Consider the following 21,989-nt stretch of genomic DNA (forward strand, 5'->3'; position numbering starts at 1 on the left):
CTAAAACCTGATACATTCAGTGATTGTGTGGAACAAACCCTGGGACCAATAGAAAATGTGAAAGCAAATTGGTCTGGAGATGCCAACTCTAGGTCTGTTCTTTAACACTGGAATAATCAAGCTCCTTTGGGCCTTACCTTCTTCTCAAAGGCAAAATAGTAAAAATAGATGATTTATAAAATTCATTGTGCCTCTAAAATGTTATGCTTACATTTGACATTTAATGGGGGGGTGGGGATACTTTCTTACTGAAATGTAATCTGACCTAGAAAACTTTGAACTGTATTTAGGGTTATGGTCATGGTACATATGGTATATTAAAATTTTACTTTTGATGGGATTTTACTGAATTAGTGATAATTATATGAGACTGATTTTAGTCAAAAAACAAAAATGTTATATATTTTATAATATATTAATTCTAATTTTTAAAATGATACTCTTCTTAAAAATATAGAAAATAACATTACTATAGTTTCTTTCATAATGTTAACTCAAAAGTATATATTTTTTCAATCTAGTAAGCACAGGTTTAACAATCTTCAAAAGAAGTCCATACTATGTTTGGAGTACACAAAAGAAAACATGAACATGTTTCCAGAAATAGGTTTGAGAAAGAGGCACCAAACCAAGAGGGGATACTTAAAATATTAGTGAATATGAATCTTGATAGATATTTTAAATGCTAAGAATTCTAAAAAGCATGTTTTCATTTACCAAGCTAATATAAAATTATAACAAAAAAGTTAAAATGCTGAATTTATAACTCCTAGATTATTTTATATTTCCTTTATTCTAGGTCCTGACACCTAATGAATTCATAATGGTAAATATATTTTTCCTTATTAACCTATAGCTTATAAGTATATGATATACAATACCCTGCATAAAATGAGCCAATTCATTCTGAAAATTATTATTAATCCAATTCATTTAGATACAAAATAAAGCACAGCTGTTAAATTCGAACCCCCAAAATTATTATTAATCCAATTCATTTAGATACAAAATAAAGCACAGCTGTTAAATTCGAACCCCCAAAACAATCTTAATGACTGAGAACAATTCTATATTCACTTATTACTCAAGTCATCTCAACACAAGGCAGAATCAACCCACCTTATTAGAACTCATGAGTTATAAACTCAATTTCCTCCAAGACATTTAGATCAAAGTTTCTGCATGAAACAATTTCCTCTATGACTGATGAGAGTGAGAGTCAAACATAATGAATATACTTACAAGACAGAAGAAAACATTTCTATAAATTAAAAGAATGTAAATCTTGGTATTGCATCTTCATTTTAAAATCTTACATTATGTAAATAAAATCCTAAGCAATAAAATGAAATTTTCAAGAAAACCATTTTCATATACAAAATAATCTAATTTATACATGTATTAAATAAAAGTTAAAAATAAATCCATTGATAGTCCTGATCATTGATTTTTCTTCTTTTACAGTTAATCACCTCTATTTTGAACCAACTAGGGGTAAGTAAATTTTATGCTATGATAAACTACAAATTTACTGAATGAATTGAAGATAATAGCTTATTTTTTTTAATTTTATTTAAAATATTTTTTTTATTTATAGGGCTTCCTTGGGGTAAGATTTTATCTCTATTTATATTTATAAAAGTAAGTGGCAATATCGAGAAAGGTAATAACTCCTCTGAACTATAAAAACACATGGCAGAATTAACCCATCTTAATTTAGTACTTTTTTTTTTTTTTTTACCACTTCAAATACTTCTATAAAGCCCTCAGAGGCAAAGTGGGAAAAATAAAGTTCCATGTTGTAAACAAGACAGTTCAAGGTCCAATTTAGCAACATTAAAGTACAGCAGAGTCACATTATTTTCTACTCCCAACCCACACAGTCACATCAATATTAACACATTAGCCATAAAATGGGAGAGACAGGTTTCATATAACTATAATCTGTATTTTCTATTTCAACAGAAATAATCCTGTCACTGTTATGCCACAAATTATACATGGTTAGTAAAATCTCTAAGTATTTTTTCTATTTGGAGAGCATTGTTATATATTTTTAAATATTTTATCATAAGTGTTTTATCACCTGAGATTGTGTCCATGTTGGTATATTAATACTATGATGAAATCGTGTAAACAAGACAACCTAATTACAAAGGATTTCTTCAAAGGATGTATTTTTAAATCAGTTTATTTACTAAAACTCCAGAAATATGAGAAAATAATAACCAGAAGTCCTATGCATAAAAGAACTTACACTTCTAAACAACAGTAGCCTCTAAAAGTGCTAGAATTTTCAAATTCCCTCTTTAGCTACCAAATGTTTTGCTTTTAAGATAATTATGACCTTACATAAACTTAGCATACATTTTTATTTGAGTTGGAAATTCTTTCAAAAGCTCAAGAATGTCTGCTGGCAAGACAAATACTGATATCTTAGATTAAAAGATATTACCAAATAAACTGTCTTCAGTTCAAAATTATGCAAACAATTTCAACAATGCTAGCCAAATCAGGAGTGGCTCTTAGATTTCAAGTCACAAACTGCATTATTTTGACTAACATGAGAATCATTTATGTAAGACATACTTTTCCTATCTGCATCCTTAAAGTAATAAATCACAAAAGATTCATAACCTGAGTAGGGTTATTGTACAATAGAGAAGAGAACAGATTCTGTAACTAGGTAGACCAGAATTCAAACCTAAGCTCTGTCCCTTACTGAATAAAATCTTAGGCAATCTTTCAAAATCTCAATTTCTTCATCTATAAAATGGAATATCACCTGACTTCATAGGACTGTTGTGAGGATTAAGTGATAATGAGGTAGATATTCAGAAAATGGGATCTATCATTGCTACTTACTCAGTCTCTAAAAGAAAAACAAATTTCATTATCTAAAAAACATTAGAAAAGCAAACATGAAGGGGACATAACCTAGCAACAGAGATGCCAGATGTTTCTACAGGAAGGTCTTAAACTAACATTTTAATCTGATTTTTCTTTCTTATAGATGGTGCTGAATAGTTACAATTATCAGAAGATTATTTGCATCTGTCTTATCTATAGCTGATAGTGGTTTTATCATTTTTCATATTCTGTCAATGTTCTAGTGAAAATTCTAAAATACCACAAAGAATCTGTTATCTATAAACCATCTGCTTCAGTCATACTTTAAATAAAATTTCAACACAATCTAATGTCTTTATTAATTTCACTTCAAATATATCAAAATTATTAAAAATTAAGTAAATGACATTTTCATACAATTTCTCAAACTTTCTTTTGAGAGCTTTCATAAGTAGTTTCAATTTCAAAGAATTCTATTTATTGCCAGGAAGAAGCAACTACTTCTTGTCAAACAGTAAAAGTAGAAGCCAGCTCTTTCACATTGGGAAAAGGTAACCAATGAGCACAATCCTAAGGACCAGGATTTTATGAAATTTTAAAATAATATCATATTAAGCCTCACAATATAACTCTTGCAGAGAGACCAAGGTATCCTAAAATCAAACATAGCAATATTTCTTTGCAAAACTTACACTAAGAGGAAAAAGCCTCTTCCCAGATCAGTTCAGGTTTACCACCAAAAAAGTCAATACATCAAATCAACAACAATCAAGACAAAAAACCCACCACTTTGTTTTACCTTAGCCCGAGTTCTGCTTGGTAGCTACACAGTAAGCCTGGTACCCTTTTCAAACATCTGAAAAAAGTACCATGCCCCTTTTCCCCAAACCTCCTTTTCTTTAGATGTCTCATCTATAATTTAACTGTGAGGAAGAAGGAATTCTGAGAGTCCATACTGCAGTTTGTCAGGAGTCAATACCATGGGACTTTCCAATAGATATCCTTAGCCAAAGTGTGATACACATGTCCACTGGAACAAGTAATATTCTTTTCTTTCCTCTTCCCTGCCTCCAAAAGACCTTAGTACACCAACCCTCTCCTTTCCTCCATGATTTACATTAACCAAGTATCTCTCAAAAACTAACTTCAATCCTTAACATTCATTTCTCATGAAAAGCACTCTAAATTCACAACAACCTCTTTCTGTCTCTGCCTGATTTCAATTCCTTTTTACATCCATCTTTAATTCATTTGTGATATATAGTAATTGCAGTAGAGTGAAATCTCCATAAATTACTAATTCCCTAGACATATTTTTTTAATTTAGAAGTTCTGAAAAATGAGAATATGAGCTCTTATTCATTGATCTTGATCTTTATTGACCAAAATAACTGAAAATTTTCTTATAAAATGGATGACTCAAAGACAAAAATACAGTTTCCACTTTTGAAATCAGCTTCAACAAGATCATACGAAGCAAAATATGAAGCAAATAATTTAAATAAAAATCATATTAGACATTAAACAACAAAACCAACAGAAATACTCCTCCAAAGAAAGATTGATGTGGCATGAACATCCTTCAAACCTCAGATTGCGGGAGGAAAAGAACTAACAAACAAGAACAAGATAGAAAGCAGGAGTTACATCTGATAGGGAATTTATCTTTGTTCTAACTACAATTCTTCAAGAGCATCAGTTAATAAATTTGGGTTAAGCCATGCTTAAGTAGAATACATACAAAATATAACTATTTCTAATCCTTTTGACCAGAAAGGTAGAAATTCCATTTTATTGTATTTACTGATTTTTTTCCGATGCAAAACCTTCTAAATACAAACCATTTTGAAAGTGAATAAAATGACCTCCAAGCGAACTACCCTGCCCTTCTATAGGATGAATTCTGTCACTGCCTTCTTTTCAGTGCACATTCCTTTGCTGGCCTCTGGCTTACATGGACACCACAAGCTATGACCCATTGCACTCGGCTTCAGAGTCCTCACTCCAGTGTGCATCTCGTTTCTCTGTCACAAGTTTGATGAATTGGGAGTGGCTGGCATAAAGTTTGAGTTTATCACTGATGTCGACCCATTTCACTTTTCCAGCATCATCTCCAGCTTCTAGGGTAAGATTGTCCATTATCTCACCTGGTTACCAAAGAAAAGTATCACCAAAAAAAACGGAATTCATTAGTTTCTTTTTCCCAGCATAACTACATCTTCAAGTATTCTTCATAAAAATAATCATAAATCACTACTGTATTAGTGGCCAAGAAAATTAAAAATTAAAATATTCCAAATTGCCCACATTTTAATTAACTTCCTAAATTTCAAGTTGAACACCAATAAGAAAAGATTTTCTCTTTAAAAAGGTAAGAATAGTATGTTTATGAAAGAAAATGTATCCAATGAGTATGAAACCTTATATCAAAAAAAAATACATGAGAAATTAGACTTGAATGAGAAACACACACACACACACACACACACACACACAGACATACAAACACATACACACACAAACATAAATAACTAGAGACTTAAGTGGACTTTTCTCAGCATGACCAAAAAAATTAAAAACAGAAAATATTTATATTTACACATGCATACAAATACATTTATTAAAATCTCTTAACTATAGTTATTTTAAAAATTAAAATAAGCATTCTCCATCATTTTTAGGACTATAAATAACATATTTCTGTAGGACAATTTGGAAATGTTTATCAGGTACTTTTAGAAAGCAAATGTCCCTTGATAAGCATTCATTAAATAAATATCAGAGTGTGTACTAGACACTAAGCTGGGCACTGAAGGTAAATAACAATCCAGGGATTCCACTCTGAAGAATTTATCCAAAGGAAATGAGGCAAGCCTGTTAAAGGCATTCCCTCTTTACATCGTCTATTCTCTAACTTTCAATCAACTTTACCAGTATAATAATTACTTTTAATGAAATAATAAAGGTAATGCTTAAAAGAAAGAACTATTCTTATATTTTAGCACATAGATTCCTAAATTCCAATGTTAAAATGACAGCTGTATGTGCATCCTCATTATAACTGCAACATCCAAGCATTCACAGGCAACAAGAACTAAAAAGTAAACCTGAATCCAAAAGTTAAAGAATCAAATTATCTAAATAATAACTCTCTAATATTAATTGTCTTATCAGAACTAATATATCTGAAAGGTTCTTTTACTCACCCCTCTGGACACTTAATACATTATACTAAACAAAAATTTTAAAAGTTTAAAAGGAGATAGATGGTCTGAAAGAGTTCAGAAGTCACAATGCCTATCTTCACAGAAAAAAGCTGAATTGAAAATTAACAATTCTTTTTAGATCCAACAGAGGGCACACTGCTTCCCCCTGTCTAGAGGAAATCCCCTCTTGGTTTCCAGAAGGGCAAAATGAAAGTAACCATTTTAAAATGTGCTCAGAGTATACTGCCCTTGTGGAAAATTATTTTACTGAGGCCTAACCAACCTTTGAAAAGGGAAATATCTAATTCCACAGCACTCTGCCTTCCTGTCTGACCTAAGGATGAGAAAGGAAGAGAAGCCGAGAAGCACCAGTAAAGGTCACAGGCAGTGGTAGAGGCTCACTAAAAGGCTGAGACACAATCACTGGCTTCTCCCCGAAAACTCACCATCAAAGGGGAACACAACTGAAGGGCACATCTCAGACCTTATTAAGAATTTTCTAAGGTAACCCCAAAACAACAGAGGAGATAAAAAACAAGGACACTAGAGGAAATTTTATTCTCTGACTCCTATATCTTTAGCAATAAACACAGCTGTTCTGGCCAGATTAAAAACAAAACTTCACACTAAAGTCCTATTTGCCTTAATTTCTTTTACCAGATAAATCGTGTCCAGTTTTTAAAATACACTTCAGGAATGCTAAAAGTCAAAAACACAGTCTGAAGAGACAAAGTAAACATCAAGACCAAAGTTAGATACCTACTTCAGAAATATTTATTTATTTATTTATTTATTTATTTATTTATTTAAAGAGAGAAAGGAAAGTGAAATGAAAACAGTGAACAACATATAAACTATGTAATCAACCTTTTTGGAGGATCAGTTATTTTTTTTTAACTACCCCCACCAAAACAAAATAACAAATTTGTCACTATTCACGTTGTATAAACCTGACTCTTAAGTTCTACTTGTATATTTCTTCTAAGTTCTTGATACCAGAAGGATGATTTTTTTAATATATTAAAGTAGTTGTATAATGGAAATAGTGCCAGGAGTTTCCCCCACCAAAAGCACAGAGAAGTCACAGATCTTCTAATCTAGTCCATTTTATAAATGAATAAACTGAGTCCAAGAGGAAAATCGATTTGCACATGGCTGCACAGCTCAGAGTAACCATGAGTAGAACATTTGGTTCTTGGATACACAGTACTCTCACTTCATTATGCTACAGATAAATACCAAATACCTAAGAAATCGTCCAATTTGGCAATCAAATATGTTTCAAGAGAAGTTAATCAATGTATAAAAATAATTTTTAAGATAGATTTCCTTCTTTTTATAACAGATTTGATTCCCCCAAATAAATTCTAAAATCCACAGACCTGAAAAAAGCATTCATTTTAAATTTTCTCAGTATTTGGAATCTTTCTGATATTGTTTAGTATTTTAACAATGTGTGCTTATTATTAAAATAATTCAAACAATAAGACAAATATGAATCCCATTTCCTTTATCATTGCCCTACTAACCCATACAAATTCCTAATAGCTTTCATTTTTGTCTTATGCAAATGGAAATATATTATACAAATAATACGATAATCTTTTAAAACACATCATTTTAGCCCATAAATTCTTAATTTCATACACTACCAATAGTTACTGGCAATAACACTTTTGAGGCTTTATTCTATGTAATCTTTCAAAGCCAACAACTTCGCTTTCAAATAAATATAGTTCTAAAACTAATAGTTAATTTAACTAAAATGCTAAAATAGTCCAGGTATAACAGCCCCAGGCTTCTTGACTTACACTGATCCTCAATTCCAGTCAATCCAATAAACATGAGTATAAAATTACCTGTTTCATCATGGTAGTTCACAGCTTCTGTCTCCATCCATGCATTATCAGTGTTTCGAGGATCATCAACATATCCCTTATATATCTATTTTTAAAAGGAGGCAGATAAAAAAAAAAAAAGTCTAGGGTAAAACAGAAATGGTAGAACAAAAACATGTTTAGAAGATTCACTAGATTCAGAAATGTAAATATCCTGTTGCACAACAATGGTTAAATTTGTTGTGTGTATTTTATCAAAGTTTTTAAAAGAAACATAAATATCATAGACCCTTTAATGTAGCTTTCATACACTTCTTTTAAATTTCCCAGGAGACAATATTTTCTTTTGAGGCAGTTTTAAGATTCACAAAACTCTCCATACCTTAGATTTCTAATTTCAAAATGTAAGAGGGGTTGGGGATGTAGTTAAATGGTACAGCATGTGCTTTAGCATGTGGGAGGGTCTAGGTTTAATCCCCAATAGCAGGAAAAATTGAAAACAGTCCTTTTGAGTCATAAGATTTCTTTTAAAAGCTCCACAATTTCGGCATTTTTCCATTTTAATATAATTTCTGTGATTGTAAGTTCATAAGCAGAAAAGTAGATTCTTCTATTCAAACAAAGGAGACCTATAAATAAAACTAAGATATTCATGCTGTTAATACATGAAAAGATTTGGATCTAGTGATCTAACACAAATGTGATCCAAACAAAAAAATAAATAAAACTGAATAACAGAGATAAAAGATTAAGAAATTCCAATTCTGGAAAGAAAACAAAGTAATCCAAATGAAAGTCAATGAAAAGAAAAGAAAATCTATTCCTTTCCTTATTATTAATACACATATATCTTATAAGGTTTTTTTTTTTTTTAATTACAGAGAGTATGTAAACAAAATAGACCTGGGACTTAAGTAGTTATCTACCTGAAAGACTTATAAAACTCAAAATGTGAATGTCCTTTCAGAGAGCGGATTCATGCAAAAAACAAAAAAGCAGGAAGAGGGTTCTGTTGGATGGGTACTCAGCAGATAAGAAAACAGCTTATCTGTCATATTTAGTCATACCTGGTCTAAAGAAAAAATTAAAAGGAACAAATAAATTATGATTAAATTGACCTAAAGTTAAGCTATGAAAGTTTAAATAGAAATGTATTTTAAAGTGAAGATCTACAATCTGTTTTTATGAATATATTTTTCAAATATACAAGTGATTTAATTTTCTTTAGAAAAGGTTCCTCTAGGTTGCAGGTGAATTTTAAGTCATTTTTTATTAATTCACAGGACTAAATCCCTTCTGGGAACCACCAATTCTTACCACTAGATGTTCCTGGCTGAAGAGTTTGTGCAACTGTTCCTCTATTTCTCTCTTTTCAGCACTGGATTTCTGTAATGAATTAAGAGCTTCCTCACCAAATTCTCTTTTCAGTGTAGCACTAATCTTCTCTCCTGGATCTACCATCCCCTAAGAATCACATTATTCAAAAAAAAAAAAAAAAAAAGGAATAATAGGTTTGATTTATTCATGAAATATTTACTGAGTTACAATAGACTATTATTCAATTGGCCCATAATAATGGCCCCCATTCCTCTGTGATATGCTCTTCTCTAAATCATTTGTTTCTAGTAGAAGCTGCCATAAACGTACCTCATCTATTTGGCCACAGTGATTGCCCAAAGTTAGCCTATGGTGAGCCAATCAAATTCATTCCTGACACACTCCAAACTTAAATTAAGCAAAGAAGGCCAGGGGTAAGAAAGAATACAGCAAATAAGAGTCTTCCCCACTGTTCATTGGATTCCATCATATTGACCTCCTTGGTGTTCACAGGACACACCAGACCTACTCCCACCTGAGGCCCTTTGCACCTGTTATAACCTTTGTCCAAGATGTTTTTTCCTGGATGCCCACATGGTTCACTCATTCACTTCCTTCAGATTACAAATACCACCTCAAGAAGGACTTCACTAACTGCACTTTTTAAAATCGTGAATTCTCAGACATGTCTTAGTCTTCTACGTTGCTTTAATTTCTTTCCTAATACTTAGCCCCTTCTAAGATAAAATATATTTAACTTCTACTATCTCTCTTACTGGAATGTGAGCACTATAAGATAGGAATGTTTGTTTATGTTGCTGTGTTGTACCCTCAATGTCTAAGATATTAGTCAACAAAGGGAAAATACTCAAATTACATTGAGTAGATAAATAACTCAAAATTTTATCAATGATCACAGTTACCTTTTGATCAGAATGACAAAATATAAGATACTATGATGAAAACATCATGATATTGTTGCACTGAGCACAAGTGAAGTTTGATGATTTGACTCATAATAATTAGTCTAAGTTTTTATCAGAGTCAGCTAAGATTTTTAATTCCATTCTATTCTTATCCTACAAAAAAAAAATTCTTACCAATAGCAGTACATTTATAGAGTATGGAGGAACTTTGGATTGTGTAGAGGGAAATGAAGGGGAGACAGGGGAAAAGGAAAGATAGTGAAATGACACAGACATCATTACCCTATGTTCATGTATGATTACACGAATGGTGTGAATCTACATTGTGCACAACCATAGAAATGAAAAGATGTACCCCATTTGTGTACAATGAATCAAAATGCAGTCTGTAAAAATAAAAATAAAATTTAAACAAATAAAATAAAATAAAACTACCATCACAATGACCAAGGGTGAGAATAATATTCTTCTTTCTTTGGTAAAGGGAGAGGGTATTTTTAAAAAATAAAAAATAGAAAACAACTTTTCTTACTTAAAAAAAAAATCTCCATTTCACAATACAGCACAAAATAGAGAACCTCTACCATATATATGATACATATATTAAAAGTTACTTCAAATATCTTACTGACATAAATTCAAACTAAAAGTATACTTGGTTGACAAAAGTATATTTTTCCTGATAATATGGAAATTTTTTAAACTAAAAGGAATAATAAGTAATAAATGCTATCATTTTCACTATGTCTAACGTATCAGAATTCAATAAATAATGCTTAAAAATACTACCTTTGATTTGGAATAGAGGTTGAGATGGGATCCCACATTGTAAGTGCCTATGCTATTAATAATCTTGTAAGGTAGATATGATTACTTTTATTTTAAAGATGAGGTCTGAAGTGTAAGTCATCCAGTTACAAGTGGAAAGGCCAGAACACAAGCTTAAATCTACCTTCAAAGTCTGTGTGTTTTTACAAAGTTGTTGGAATTAAACTCAGATTCTACAATTGTTATTGAAAAATGCCACTTCATTACAGTGAAAAATAATGGAAATGGGGAGAAACTCAGGAGAAATGGGTTAGTAAAGATCCCACACAATAACTCTGTAGTAAATAAAGCAATTAAAAGGACTTAAACATTAATTTGATTTCATTGCAATGCTTACCCCTGGAATTGCCCACTCTCCACAGTCTTTCCTTTTTATTGCAACAAACTGTAAGATATATTTGCCAGAAACAGGGTGGGTGACTTTATTTCCACTGCTATCCTTTTTCCACCTGAGAATAGTAATGAAAAATCACAACTGACTTAGAACAAAGACCAAGGTTCTAGCTCAGGCCAAGGCAAAATTATAAGATATATTTTTCTTTGTAAGAATATATATATATATATATATATATATACACACACACACACATTTACCTTAAATTAGTTTTATCCAAAAAAACTATTCTTTTTTCATTTGAAATATTCTATATTAAGCATTGTTAAAAACAAGAACAGACGTCTACTACACATAAAAGATACTATATTCTTTCTTTAGCGAAAATTCAGGATATTAAGTTTTTACTAAAGTACTATCCAAAAAAAAAATAGTTTAAAAGCAAACAGAATTGAAAGGAAGGGTCATAAACTTTTCTTTTTAAATCCAAGGGTTTTTTGTTTTTTTTTAATTATAGGTTTGAAAAAAAAAAAAAAGACCTGGCAACATTAGCATTTAACAGTTCCCCATGAGTTATCAGAAAAGCAGATTACCTTATACAGTTTCATGTGGTGTCTAAAGTAGTGTTTTTCTATCTTTATGCCCTCTTTTGATTTAAAAAAAAAAACTCACTCCATTTTATAATCGAATTTTGTTTTGAATTGAATTACATGATCTTATCAAAAGTATTTAAGCAGTGTTAATTTCAGAACACACTTTTTCTATGATCATCTTTCCCAGAGATGACAAATATACCTTCCCCTTCAACCTCCATCATACCAATTTTCACCTCCAATTTTAAGAACTGTTCTGATGGTCTCTTAAGTGAAGTAAAGATTTTAAACTTCCAATACTAACTCAAAATAAAAATCTATGATCTAGTCATCTCTCCGGATGAGACTCAACAAAATATTCTATTTTGCAGATGAGTCTCCAGACTGCTTGTTATATAATAGCTGACTATCATATCCAACCCAAAATTCTCCCTTGAAAGAACTTACAGTCTCTATCAGTAGAGCTAAATGTGTGTATATGAATAAGTTACAAGATGGTAACAGTTTGATGAATAGGATAAATAGAAATGAAAGAATAACTATTAAAAGACAATATCTATCTTTAAAATACCAGACAGAAGAATAACATATGCAAGAAGCAAAGCAATAAAATAAAATAATGTGTTCAAGAAACTGAACATCTATATGGGGTCTGGTACTGTGGGTATCACTGAGGGGAAAGATGGGGGATGAGGAAGTAGGCAAAGTGTTTACATGGGAGTCATAAAATTCGTCTGCTTTGAGAGCCAGAAAATATTTTTAAGCAGGATAAAGCCACAACAATTTGGATATTAGAAAACTCACTCATTTTGACAAGCAAGGGGGTTGGTTGGGAAGGAATCAAGACTAGGGACAAGAAGGCCAGCTAAAAAGTCACCAGGATCCATGTAAAAGATGAGAAGGATGGGACTGAAGGTGGAGACAGTAAAAATGGAGAGAGAACAGATTTATTTTATTTTACTAAAAGTTATTTATATAGTACTTATTATATACCCAATGCTATTCTAAGTGCTTTAAGATATTTACTCATTTAAGCTTCAAAACAACACCATAAAAGTAGTTGTATTATCTTATTTTACAGACATGGGAAATGAGGCAGAGAGAAGTCAGATAACTTACCCAAGACAATAAGGGTAAGGGTTAATAAGACTATAAACCAAGATTTGAACCCAGGCAATCTGGTTCTAAAATATGAGTTCTTACTATTGCTATCTATTTAAATCAAAAAGCAGAATGAATGCATTAATCAGATGAGAGGTCATAAGACAAAGGATAGTTCTGTTCACTCATAAATATTTACTGGCACCTACTACTAGGAGATAGGAAAATACACATAACACAGAGCCCTGCTCCACATCCAGGCAGTCTAACACGCATGGCCAGAAAGGAGCAACAAGAAGCAGAAGACAGAGATGCTGCCAGGTAAGAAGACAGGACCAAAATGATGAGGAGCAGTTGGCCTACAATGTTTGTGTCCTCAGATTTTATTTTGAAGGAACTTATTTAAGGATTTTAAGCAGAAATTTTTTTGTTATATTCTTTATTAATAAGTACTTGATATATAACATAAAAGTAAAAGTAATATTTCTTGATACAAAAGAAGTAATGTTTCATTGTAATTAACAAACCTCATTATTATTTACTGTTATCATTAACATGTAATATGTGATAACAATGTGATATATGATAACATATGCCCTATTAATATTCTCTACCCACTTTTGATGGTAAATACCTTCCTATGTTTAACCAAAAATGAAAAGAAAATGATATTGCCATTAATCATTTGAACTAAGTTTATTCACAGTAACATACAACACTTCCCATCTCATCTTAACTTTAAAGAATGTGAAGGAACTTACTGGGAATTTGAAAATCTCTTACTTGCCCAGAAGATTCAGAACTGGAAGGTTTGTGAAACTCTGCACCATACAATGCTGTTCTGAATCATGAAATATATGAAAGAAAAGGGAATGGAATCTTCATGCCCATGTGATTCTGATTACTCATTATGGGTAAAGGAAAAAATACAATATTTAAAGCTACATACCCCTGATTCAAATTTCACATCTGAAATATTTAGGTAAATCACTTACCCAGGTTAAGACTCCATTTTCAAATATGTAAAATGGATATATTAATACCTATTATGGGAAACCCAGAGTAGAACCTAGCAGAATGGCTGTAGTAGAGTAGTATTTTTAATAATCCATTTAAGACCTGTTAATTCTTTCTTCAACATCTTTCCTTCTTCTTGTCTCTCCATTTTCCTGCCACTCATCTATTTAGAGGAATTTATCAATTAATATATGCATTATATTACATTATCTTAATAAAGATAATAAACATCAACCTAAAAGTACAGGTCCATCACTTTGGGCCTGTGGTGAGGAAACAACTCATGTCAGGAGCTTGTGGTAGAGAAGTTCTGTCACCTCATAGAGGCTACAAAGCAAACAGAGAGAAGGAGGGGCCAAGGTCTCAGTACCCCCTTCAAAGGCATGCCCCTGAAAACCTAGCTTTCTTCCTCTAGGCCCCACCTCCTAGAAGTTCCATTACCTCCCCAAAACACCACAGGCTGGCAACCAAATCTTTACCATATGAGTCTTCATGAGACATTTTAAGATTCAAACCATAACATTATGCCCCTGGCCCCCAAAGACTCATGTCCATTTCACAATACAAAATACATTCAGTCCATCTTCAAGAGTTCCCAGCATTGCTGAAAAGTTCAAGTCCAAAGTTTCCTCTGAGATTCAAGGCAACTGTTAGCTGTGAACTTCTGTAAAAATCGAAAAGTCACATACTTTCAAAACACAATGGTTGGGCAAAATACAATGCTTAGGCATGCACAGGGTAAACATTCCCATTCTGAAAGGAAGGAATAGGCGCATAGAAAGGAAGAAGAGGACCAAAATAAGACTAAAACACAGCAGGGAAAACATCAAATGCTGTTAACTCCATGTCTTTCACTGCAATTACTGAGTAACATGAAGGGACCTCCAAAAGGACTAGGCAGCCTCATTCCTACAGTCTTGCTGACTCTGCTCACTGCCTGCAGCTTCCCTCAGCAGGTGTACCACGTTCCTAGCATCTCTAACTTCTGGAATCTCCATCAAAGTCTTGGCTTCACTCTCACAGCTTCACATATCACCCTGTAAGGGCATGCTTACAGGGAGCCTACACTACCATACACTACCTGGCCTTCCAAGATTTCCTTTGCAATCTTGGTGGAAGTCTTCATGAAAACATACCTGCTGCTTTCTGGATACCTTCAAAACCAGCATCACATGAACACCATCAAGGTCTGCCAACTGTAGGAGCTATACCAGGGCCCACTAGACCCAAGGCTGCATAGCCTCTGAGTGCCGGAATGTAGGGAAAAGAATCCCAAGGAAGGGGCTGGGTTGTGGTTTGATGGTGGAGCACTTGCCTAGCATGTGTGAGGCATTGGGTTCAATTCTCAGCACCACATATAAATAAATGAATAAAAATAAAGGTCTATCAACAACTAAAATATATATAATATATATATATATATTTATAAATAATTTTATATATATATAAACAATTTTTTTAAAGAAGGAATCCCAAGGAAACAGTTCTATAGCTGGCCCTGAGTGAGCAGGATACCTCAGGGCTCTCTTCTCAAATGAGAGTCTCTGAAACAAGTGTACATTTTTATATCTTTGACTCTATGATGGGTGGGGTCTAGCTGATGCTTGAAATACCCACAAGGCATCTTTTCTGTTATCCCAGAGCAAAGCACTTGGCTTCTTTTCAATGGTGCTAATCTCTGTAGCAACTGCACCCTCCTTGAAAACAACTCTAACTGCTCTCCTATTCTGGCTGAACTGTAAGTTTTCCAAATATTTCCACTCTGCTTTTTGCTCCCAAATCTCACTGCAAATCTGGCTAAAAGCAGCCAATAATACCTTGCTACTGCCTTCTGTGCTGCCTTGAAATTTCCTCTATAAGATTAATTAACCCATCACCTTTAAACTCAGCCTTCCACAAAGTCTCAGGGCACGTAGTCAAGTTCTTTGCCAAAATGTAACACATACAAATGAACTCTAGTCCAGTTTCCAATAGAGTCCTCATTCACACATGAAACCTCATGAGCCTGGTTTTTTACTCTTTGTATTCCTACCAGCATTCCAGTTTTCTAAGCTCTCACCAGAATCACCTACTATGTTCTGTTTACAACATTCTAGGCTTTATCTAGTCTGCTTCTCCAAACTTCTCCAAATTTCTCCCATAAGCCAATTCCAAAGGTCTGAACCACATTGTCAGGTATAATCCCAGCAATGACCCCACTTCTCAGTACTAATTTTCTGTGTTTATTTCTATTGCTGTGATTAGACACCTGAGAAAATCAAATTCTAAGGGTGAAAGATTTATTGTGGTCTATGATTTCAGCCCATGGTGGGTTGGTCCCAGTGCACTTGGTCCTGTGGCAAGTCAGTACATTTTAAGGGGGAGGATATGGCAGAGGTAACTACTCACTTCATGATGGTCAGAAACCAAAGGTGGTGGTGGTAGGGGGAGGTGCCAGAATCCCAACATCCTCTTCAAGGGCCCTCAGTGACCTAATTTACTTCCCCTAGTACCCACCTCTTAAAGGTTCTACCAACCTCCCCAATAGTACCATAGGTTGAGAACAAGCTTTTAACACATGAGCCTTTGGGATAAATTTGAGATCCAAACCATAAGGATTGTTAACATTCAAGTTTTCAAATTCTCTCTTCTGTTTCTTGTCCTCTTACTAGCATTATAGTTCTCCTCCAAAAGTTTCAAAACTTCCTACGTTTAGCCAACTTCACCAACACTGGAATGAAACTGGTATTGCTGGTAATATATTTTACTTTATCCATAAGAATACATTCACTCTTCCTTCTCATTTAAACCATAAAGGCTCTAAGAGAATTGTAGATAGAAAAATATGTATGATGGTAGGTAGATAAGTTAGTAAGTAGGTGGATGAATAGATGGACAAAAGGACAGACAGATGGAAAAAAGGGAAAACTTGAGGAGTAAAGATCACTTGGGGCAGGGAATTTAAAGGGTAAGTAAGAGAATATAACAGGGTGGGTATTAGTGCCTCTTTCAGTAACTTGAAAATAAGGCAAATAAGCTGCCTTCCTAGAATCAAACTTCCTAGAGCTTCAAATCATTATTATAGCTCAGATCAGAGAAAAACAAAATCTCCTTGAAGAAAGGAAGGCATCCAAAATATCAAAACTAAGGAAGTAACAACATTAAGGGTATCTGCATCATTTAAAGAAGGAAAGTAATAATTCCATGATGGAGAAAGAGCTGGTCAATAAAGAAACTGTAAAAGTGAAAAAAAAAAAAAAAAAGAATAATAGATATAACAGAATATTCCAGATGCACTCAAAAGATAATTCCTGTGGAAATGGCTAAGTCCACCTAAACATTAAATTCACCTACCTTCTTTTATTTTGATTCATGATTCCTAACAGCCTTCTGAACAAGATCTTGTTTAACTGGATAGGCATGCCTCAGTAAAAGACTGCATTTCCCTTTTTCTGAAACCTTCAATGGCTCCAATTTATATTTCTTAACTTTGGCATTTAAAATTTTTTGCAACAAAATTACACAAAAATCTATTGTAAGTTCATGTAAAGAATAGCACATACAATTAAGTACAGTACATAATAATAATGATATTTAATAAATGAGTATGTTTTGGGTTGGGGCTATACCTCGGTGGCAGAGCACTTGCTTTGCATGTGTGAGGTTCCATCCTCAACACCACATAAAAAAATAAAGATATTGTGGCCATCTACAACTAAAAAAATTTTTTAAATAATAATAATAAATGAATACATTTACTGTATTTTTTATTATCACATTAGAGTGTACTCCTATTTATTTTAAAAAGTTTACTATAAAAGAGTATGCCATACTACAGTGATGCAGTCACATCAATGTTCATAGCAACTCAATTCACAATAGCTAAGCTATGGATCCAATTCAGGTACACTTCAACAGACGAATAAAGAAAATGTGGTATATATAAACAATGAAATATTACTCAGCCATAAAGAAAAATGAAATTATGGCATTTGCTGGTAAATGGATGGAACTAGAGACTATCATGCTTAAAGAAATAAGCCAATTCCAAAAATCAAAGGCCAAATACTCCCTCTGATATGCAGATGCTAACCTACAATAAGGGGTTTGGGGGATAGAAGTTCATTAGCTTAGACAAAGGGGAATAAAAGGGAAAGGAAGGAAGATGGGAATAGGAAAGAGAGTAGAATGAATCAGACATAACTTATGTTCATATATGAATATACAACCAGTGTAACTCCACATCACATACAGCCACAAGAATGGGAAGTTATACTCCATGATTATATGTCAAAATGCACCCTACTATATGTATATCTAAAAACAACAACAAAAAAAAAAAGAGTATGCCATGTTATACCAGCAGCAATCTCAGATATCTTGTGTTTACTGCATCTTTTGATTACATCGAGAATCCACATCAAATAATTGACCTTGGATTCTTATACATACCCTCTACAGTGCCTACTCAATGCCAAAAACAAATAGAAAATCCAATAAATATCTGGCGAGCTAACTTTAAATGCTTATTTTACTCGTACAACATAAAACTACAGCTTTACACTTATATCATGATAATTTTACATGTCCCTTTAAAATACAGATTTATGTGTGTATACATATCTACACATACATATATTAAACATATATACACATAGAAATATACCTATGTATATGGGTATACATAAAAACATGTAGGTTTACATATATGCATACACATATATATGTATCTATACACATGCAAACACACATATAGCTACAGTGTGCATATTTCTGATCACTTAGCTCTTTACTACTGAAATATTTTATTTGGTTCTCACCTGGTTATAATAGGATCTGCAGCATGATTTGGGCCCCATCGCCCCAAAAGTCCCCGGCCAACCAATCCTGTTCGCCCTGCAGGATTTCTGGAGAAAAAAAATAAAATCAATTGCATATGTTCATCTTTTTTAACCCAACTTGATATAACCCCCCAAAATGCACTAGAAGCTATAAGAGAAAAATGTATTTCCTCATAAATCCAGCAGTGCTGTCACATATCTGAAATCATATTCACATTATACTGAAATCATTATTCACATTATATTTTCTTTTGCACTTGTCTTAAGTTTTGGGTTTGATCTATATGACCTGATTTCCAAAGTGTTTCTACAATATACAAATTTGTTTCAGTTTTCATATGTCCTTTGAAATTCACACTAAACCTTACTGGACTCTTAATGCTCTGTACCTAATCATCTATCTCTACAACAGTTTATCTTTCAGGATAGCCAACTTCTCTTCACTTTCTCATCATTCTCTTTTTCTACTCCAGTCTCCTACAACCCTTCCCATTAGTTTATATTACATTTTTAAGGCCATTTTGCCTAAGTAGGTTCTGAACATTGCTATTATCAGTGTATCAGTAAAATATATTTTGTAACACACAGTGTGATACTGGTATGAAAACCTACCTGTGTGTGTGTATGTACATATATACACATATATACATAGGTGTATTTGTATACATGTATATATATGCTCACATATGTTTATACGTACACAGGCACACTTGCATAAATGTAACACAAAGTGAGATATTGGTATCATTTTTATAAAATTAGATTTTAGTGAAGTAGAAATCTAATAGAAATCAATTTGCTTTATAATCTAATGCCATAACCCAGTGTTAAAGGTCTGTCAGATAAATATATCAATACTCATGCCTGAGTAACTTTATTCTAGTCAACATTCTTTAAATGTTCAACCTTCATTATATACCAATAAAATGATCTAATTAGTAATAACAGGAAGAAGGGCAGGATAGTCACCAAACATTTTCTACTCCATATAAAAAACACACCCTTGAATACAAATAATCAAATCCAATATAAAGAGAATGTCACTTTGTGTAATGACCAAGTTTATAGCTTATAAACTAGAAACTGTGAAACAGACATACAGAAATTATCCTATAGCCTGAGAAGCAGAAAAAGTTGTTTGCAAAGAGAAAAAAATGAAGCCAACCTACAGGGAAATAGAAATTGGCTTCTGTTAGAATCATAACTAAAACAAGAACCTATCTTGGCTTTGCTGCCTATTGTTTTATGTGTGTATATATCCTTTCATAAATTTTACCCTTTCTGGGTTCTTTTCTAGAACCTAAGGAATAAGTCAAATTCAAGAGTTAACTTGAGGAGACTCAATCATTGAAAAGTGAATAAGTTATTACTAAGGAAAGAACTTAGCAAAACTGAAGGCCAGGTTGGAGTGAAAGAAACACTACCACTTCCTGTCCTAAAGAAACTAAAAATATGGTTATAACCATGATTGCAATTCCTCTCTTATTTTATGTAGGGTATGCTAATTTTTACATTTACTCCTCACTTCTATGTCTTCTTAAGGAAAATAATTGTGGAGTTGTGCAGAAAAATCATTTTTCAAAGTACATAAAAACATTACTGTCATAATTATTGGGTTAGTTACATTCTTAGTCTTACTTTGGATAAATTCTTTCTTTAAAGCATCAATAACAACTAAAACTACAATTGTCAATCCTTTCTGTTAACTTATTCAATTAATTATTTCTACCTTGAAGATAAAATTATGAAAAAATGCATTCAAATTTGGCCTCTGCTACTTACACTTTTTTCTTATCTATAAATTGAAACTAAAAATATACCACCACAGTTTTGGGAAGATTTATTTAGATCATATATATCAAATTTTTGTACAATGTTTGGCACATATGATCACATAATAAATGTTAGTTATCTTTTCTACATTTTGCAGACCCATTATTATAAGATGCTCCATTCCCGATACCTACCGAGGTCTTCCATTTTCAATCTCATACAGGCCATTCTGACTCTTTCTCTCAACGTGTCCATCCTTTTCATTAAACTTGGGAGAAAAGTTACTTTCACTGTAATGAGAATACCAATGCAAAATAAGAGATAATCATTCAATACTACCAATAACTTAATAATATAAGTCTATTATTCATAAGTGAATTCCTTGAAAGAATATTTTTTTTATTTTTACAGACTGCATTTTGATTCACTGTACACAAATGGGGTACAACTATTTCTCTGGTTGTACACAATGTAGATTCACACCATTTGTGTAATCATACATGTACATAGGGTAATGATGTCTGTCTCAGTCCACTGTCTTTCCTTCCCCCACCCACTCCTGCCCCATTTCCCTCTACACAACCAGAAGTTCCTCCATTCTTCTCTTACCCCTCCACCAACCCCCAGTTATGTATCATCATCCGCTTATCAGAGAACACATTCGACTTTTGGTTTTTTGGGACTGGCTTATTTGAAAGAATAAATTTTTAAGGGTTAGTTTTTATTTACGAATCCATCTAATTTCTTCAGAACAGTTACTTTAAAAGGAAAAAAAATTACGAGGATGTGTATTATTACTAGATTTAGAAATCACTCTTAGAAGAACTACTGGCAAAAGAACCAAAGATCCTCCCCATGCAATAAAAAAAAAAAAGTCTACATTACCATCAGCAACAAAAAGTTGTCTGTAGAACATTATAGGATTAGTATTTTGTAGTTCCAAAAATAAGATTCCTTTTGATATTCTTTTGTTTGCTTGTTTTGTTATTCTGTACTGGGGGTTGAAACAAGGCAGGCTCTACCATTAAGCTAAACCCCTTGCCCTTTTGTATTTTATTTTTAGACAAGGTTTCACTAATTGCTGAGGCTGGCATCAAACTTGGCAATCCTCCTGCTTCAGCTTCCCAAGTAGCTGGGAGTACAAGTGTGCACTGCCACATCTGATAATCTTGATGTTTCTATTGTTTAAAATCTTAATTTCTTCAAATGTATACTAATTAGTGTTATCAAAGTATACTCTTAAAACAGTGAATTCATCCCACAACTATACAAAAAGCATTAGGTAGATTAAAAACACACATATATGCTAGAAATGTTTTAGGTCTTGGCCTGGGTTGTAGTTACAGAGCTATACAAACAAAATTTTATTAAGCTTCACCTGCACAC

General features: G+C 32.8%; 1 protein-coding gene and 1 long non-coding RNA gene across 6 annotated transcripts in view; one reads left to right on the plus strand and one right to left on the minus strand.

The window, feature by feature from the left end:
• The first annotated feature begins 493 nt into the window (after nt 1-493).
• On the plus strand, nt 494-2,033 carry LOC124994525 (uncharacterized). Its single transcript, XR_007110510.1, has 3 exons — nt 494-826; nt 1,465-1,494; nt 1,598-2,033. It is a non-coding gene; the product is annotated as an uncharacterized LOC124994525 (long non-coding RNA).
• Nudt9 (nudix hydrolase 9) overlaps nt 1,658-21,989 on the minus strand; it is a 31,091-nt gene continuing 10,759 nt past the window's right edge. For 2 of the 5 annotated variants that reach the window (XM_047566571.1, XM_047566575.1), the window contains 6 exons: nt 20,798-20,893; nt 18,810-18,896; nt 11,303-11,414; nt 9,212-9,358; nt 7,916-8,000; nt 1,658-4,997 (listed from right to left, as the gene is read on the minus strand). In XM_047566571.1, the coding sequence (XP_047422527.1) occupies nt 4,819-4,997; nt 7,916-8,000; nt 9,212-9,358; nt 11,303-11,414; nt 18,810-18,896; nt 20,798-20,893 (706 nt within the window). In that variant the 3' untranslated portion in view covers nt 1,658-4,818. The remainder of the gene's footprint in view (nt 4,998-7,915; nt 8,001-9,211; nt 9,359-11,302; nt 11,415-18,809; nt 18,897-20,797; nt 20,894-21,989) is intronic. The other 3 variants (XM_047566572.1, XM_047566574.1, XM_047566570.1) reach the window with 2 other exon arrangements.

Source organism: Sciurus carolinensis, chromosome 10, assembly GCF_902686445.1.
Source record: "Sciurus carolinensis chromosome 10, mSciCar1.2, whole genome shotgun sequence".
Lineage (NCBI taxonomy): Eukaryota > Metazoa > Chordata > Mammalia > Rodentia > Sciuridae > Sciurus > Sciurus carolinensis.